Source organism: Gigantopelta aegis, chromosome 7 (assembly GCF_016097555.1).
Source record: "Gigantopelta aegis isolate Gae_Host chromosome 7, Gae_host_genome, whole genome shotgun sequence".
Lineage (NCBI taxonomy): Eukaryota > Metazoa > Mollusca > Gastropoda > Neomphalida > Peltospiridae > Gigantopelta > Gigantopelta aegis.
This window is the reverse complement of record NC_054705.1, coordinates 44,390,507-44,393,661: the sequence shown is the minus strand read 5'-3', so window position 1 is coordinate 44,393,661 and position 3,155 is coordinate 44,390,507. Positions and strand designations below refer to the sequence as shown.

Sequence of the window (3,155 nt, the reverse complement as noted above, 5' to 3'; positions counted from 1 at the left end):
ATATCAAAGGCCGTGGTTTGTGCTATCCCGTCTGCGGGATAGTGCATATAAAAGGTCCCTTGCTGCTAATCGAAAAGAGTAGCCCATGAAGTGGCGACCGCAGGTTTCCTCTCTCTCAGTATCTGTGTGGTCCATAACCACATGTCTGACGCCTTAAAACAGCACAAGACATAGTTGAGGATATCACTAATTACATTACTTTTACCTTAGATATTGCATGTAGTAAACAAAGGAACAGTCTGATTCAACTAAATACAGAATACAGAACACAGAATATAATATTACGTTAAATGAACTTTATTACATGTTACATTATATAACTTTAACACATATCCAACTTATTCAAGAACACATAAACTCACATTTTTATCCCAAGTTCAACTGCATCCATGAACCGAATTGCTGTTTTATCTCCTAGTGTGAGCTACCCATCACGTAGTCCAGTGGTAAAGGGCCCGCCGATCATGGATCGATCTCCGTCAGTGGCCCCATTGGGATACTTCTCGTTCCAGCCAGTATACCAGTTATAGATAACGTCTATTTTGGTTGACCATAACACTAAAGCAAATGTATTTATTAATTATAGGCTATCGGATGTTATTTGGTAATTCTGACATATAGTCTCAGAGAGAAAACCCACTACAATTTTCCATCAGTAGCAAAGGATATTTTATATGCACCATCCCACAGACAGGATAACACATACCACGGTTTTTGATATACCAGTAGCGGTGCATTGGCTAGAACGAGAAATAGCCCAGTGCACCACAACTGGTCTGTGACATGGTGCATATAAAATATAATTTGCTAATAATGGAAAAAGAAGTAGCGAGTTTCCTCTCTAAGACTATATGTCTTTGTCAAAGCTACCAAGTGTCTGACACCCACTAGCAAATGATGAATAAATCAAAGTGTTCTAGTGGTGATTGTTAAACAAAACAAACTTTAGCTTTTTCACTTAAAATTAGCTTAGTAGTCTGATCTTCAACATTGATAGTTTTTTTTAGCACCACGTACGCACTAGCCATAGCCTTACATAAAATCAGCAGAGCTACAGGACACTCGAGCTACACATGAACAAATGACACACACAAATCAACATACGATACCCGCTCCATATTCCGACACATGTGGCATGGGTGGTTTACAAGAGAACAATGGATTTACGTCACGGCTGCTTGATATCCTACAAATGACAAGGCGTTTTTACAGCAAACAAAAGCCCAAACAGGATACACAGGACTGGAATGCTTCCTTTTACTGGTTCCGCACGGTTCGTAACACAACGCTCACTGGTGGCTGAAAACGAGTAGGCATAATAATAAAATGGCGTAGTGCAACGATAGTTATTAGGCTTCAAGCAGATAAATGGGGTATTTTTATTTATAATAACGATTATTATATTAAATTAACTTTATTACAAAAAAAGCAAAAAAAAAAGCAAAAAAAAAAAAAGCAAAACAAATATAAACCCTTGAAACTTTTTCTTTTTTCTGTTATAACTATTTACTTCTTCCTAAAGTGTGTATCCTCCATGAATGTTTGACACCCAATAGCCGATGTATTTTTCGTGCTGGGGTGTCGTTAAACATTAATTAATTATTTAATTAATTCATTCATTAATTCATTCCTCCTTGAATCTTTAGTTGCTACATTGTAATTGCTTAATGGTTTCTATAAACAAATCTGTATTCACCATGGTACCAATTATACTTAAGCCACATGAGTATATAGCAAATGCAAACGTGGCAATTACTTTTTATGGCGTGAATGATAATAATAATGATAATAATAATAATAATAATAATAATAATAATAATATTATTATTATTAATATAATAATAGTAATAATAATAATAATATTAATATAATAATAATAATAATAATAATTAATAAATAAATAATAATATAACAATAAAAAAGTCGAAAGGAAGTAAAGATACATAAACAAACAGTGCACGAGAAGAAAGGAAAAAAAGAGTTTTGTTTAACGATACAACTAGAGCACATTGATTAATTAAGCTTCAGCTATTGGATTTCAAACATATGGTCATTTTGACACTGTCAGAGTATGAAAACCCGCTACATTCTCCATTAGTAGCAAGTGATCTTTACATGCACCATCCCACAGATAGGATAGTACATACCACGGCTTTCGATATACCAGTCGTGGTGCACTGGCTGGAAAGAGAAATAGCTCAATGGACCCACCGACGGGAATTGATCCTAGACCGACCGTGTATCAGGCGTGCGCTTTAACACTGGACTATGTCCCGCCCATGTGTAGAAAAAGTAACACAAAACAAACACAAGTCAGGGCAAAATACCTTTAAATAGCAAAATGCCGTCACAAGTTATTGCTTAGTAGAGGTAACAACTTAAAAGTATTTTCGTTCCAACCACTGCACCAGGACTGGTATAATATCAAAGGTCGTGGTATGTGATATCCTGTCTGTCAGATGGTGCATACAAAAGATCCATTACTACTTATGACAAAATGTCGCAGATAAACTCTCTAAGTCTATATGTCAGAATGTTTGGCATTCAGTAGCCGATTATTAATAAATCAATGTGCTCTAGTGGTGTCGTTAAACAAAACAAAACGTTTTAAACTAATAAAATGATCGGGTGCACTCACCTTTGGTTTTCGTCAGTAGCTTTACGGTCTTCTCCCAAAACATGCATTCTCTATAACGTAGACCCTGTCCAGTTGAGATGGTTTTGTCCAGAACAATGTGCTTCATTTCATTATTGTCGTACACGGGCCAAATTGTCTGGTTTTGTCCATTATTTGGATCACTGAAATTAAAAATTAGTAAAAAAGAGGGTTTGTACATATATACGTACGTACATACATGTACATACATACATACATACATACATACATACATACATATATACATGTGGTTGAGTTAACGAGCATCCTTTTTTATGGATGCCTCAGTAGCTCAGGGCGCATCGTGGTTAGTCTGCAATTTGTAGGCGATTCGGTGCCACGGATTCGAGTTCCAGCAACGGCGTGGGTCAATTTGTGAGGCCAGAAAGGATTTAATTATCCCCGGCGCCAGTGCGTTAATACCTATGTGTGTAATAGTCAACCTCGACATACATACAATATATAGATATTCATATATACACCAATACATACATATACA

At 36.1% G+C, this 3,155-nt stretch overlaps 1 protein-coding gene across 1 annotated transcript in view; it reads right to left on the bottom strand.

Annotated features, from left to right (window-relative positions):
* Positions 1-732: 732 nt before the first annotated feature.
* LOC121377087 (acetylcholinesterase-like) overlaps positions 733-3,155 on the bottom strand; it is a 6,115-nt gene continuing 3,692 nt past the window's right edge. Inside the window, exons 3-4 of the mRNA XM_041504958.1 lie at positions 2,639-2,799; positions 733-1,299 (exon numbers count right to left, since the gene is read on the bottom strand). Coding sequence (XP_041360892.1) covers positions 1,187-1,299; positions 2,639-2,799 — 274 coding nt within the window. The 3' untranslated portion in view covers positions 733-1,186. The remainder of the gene's footprint in view (positions 1,300-2,638; positions 2,800-3,155) is intronic.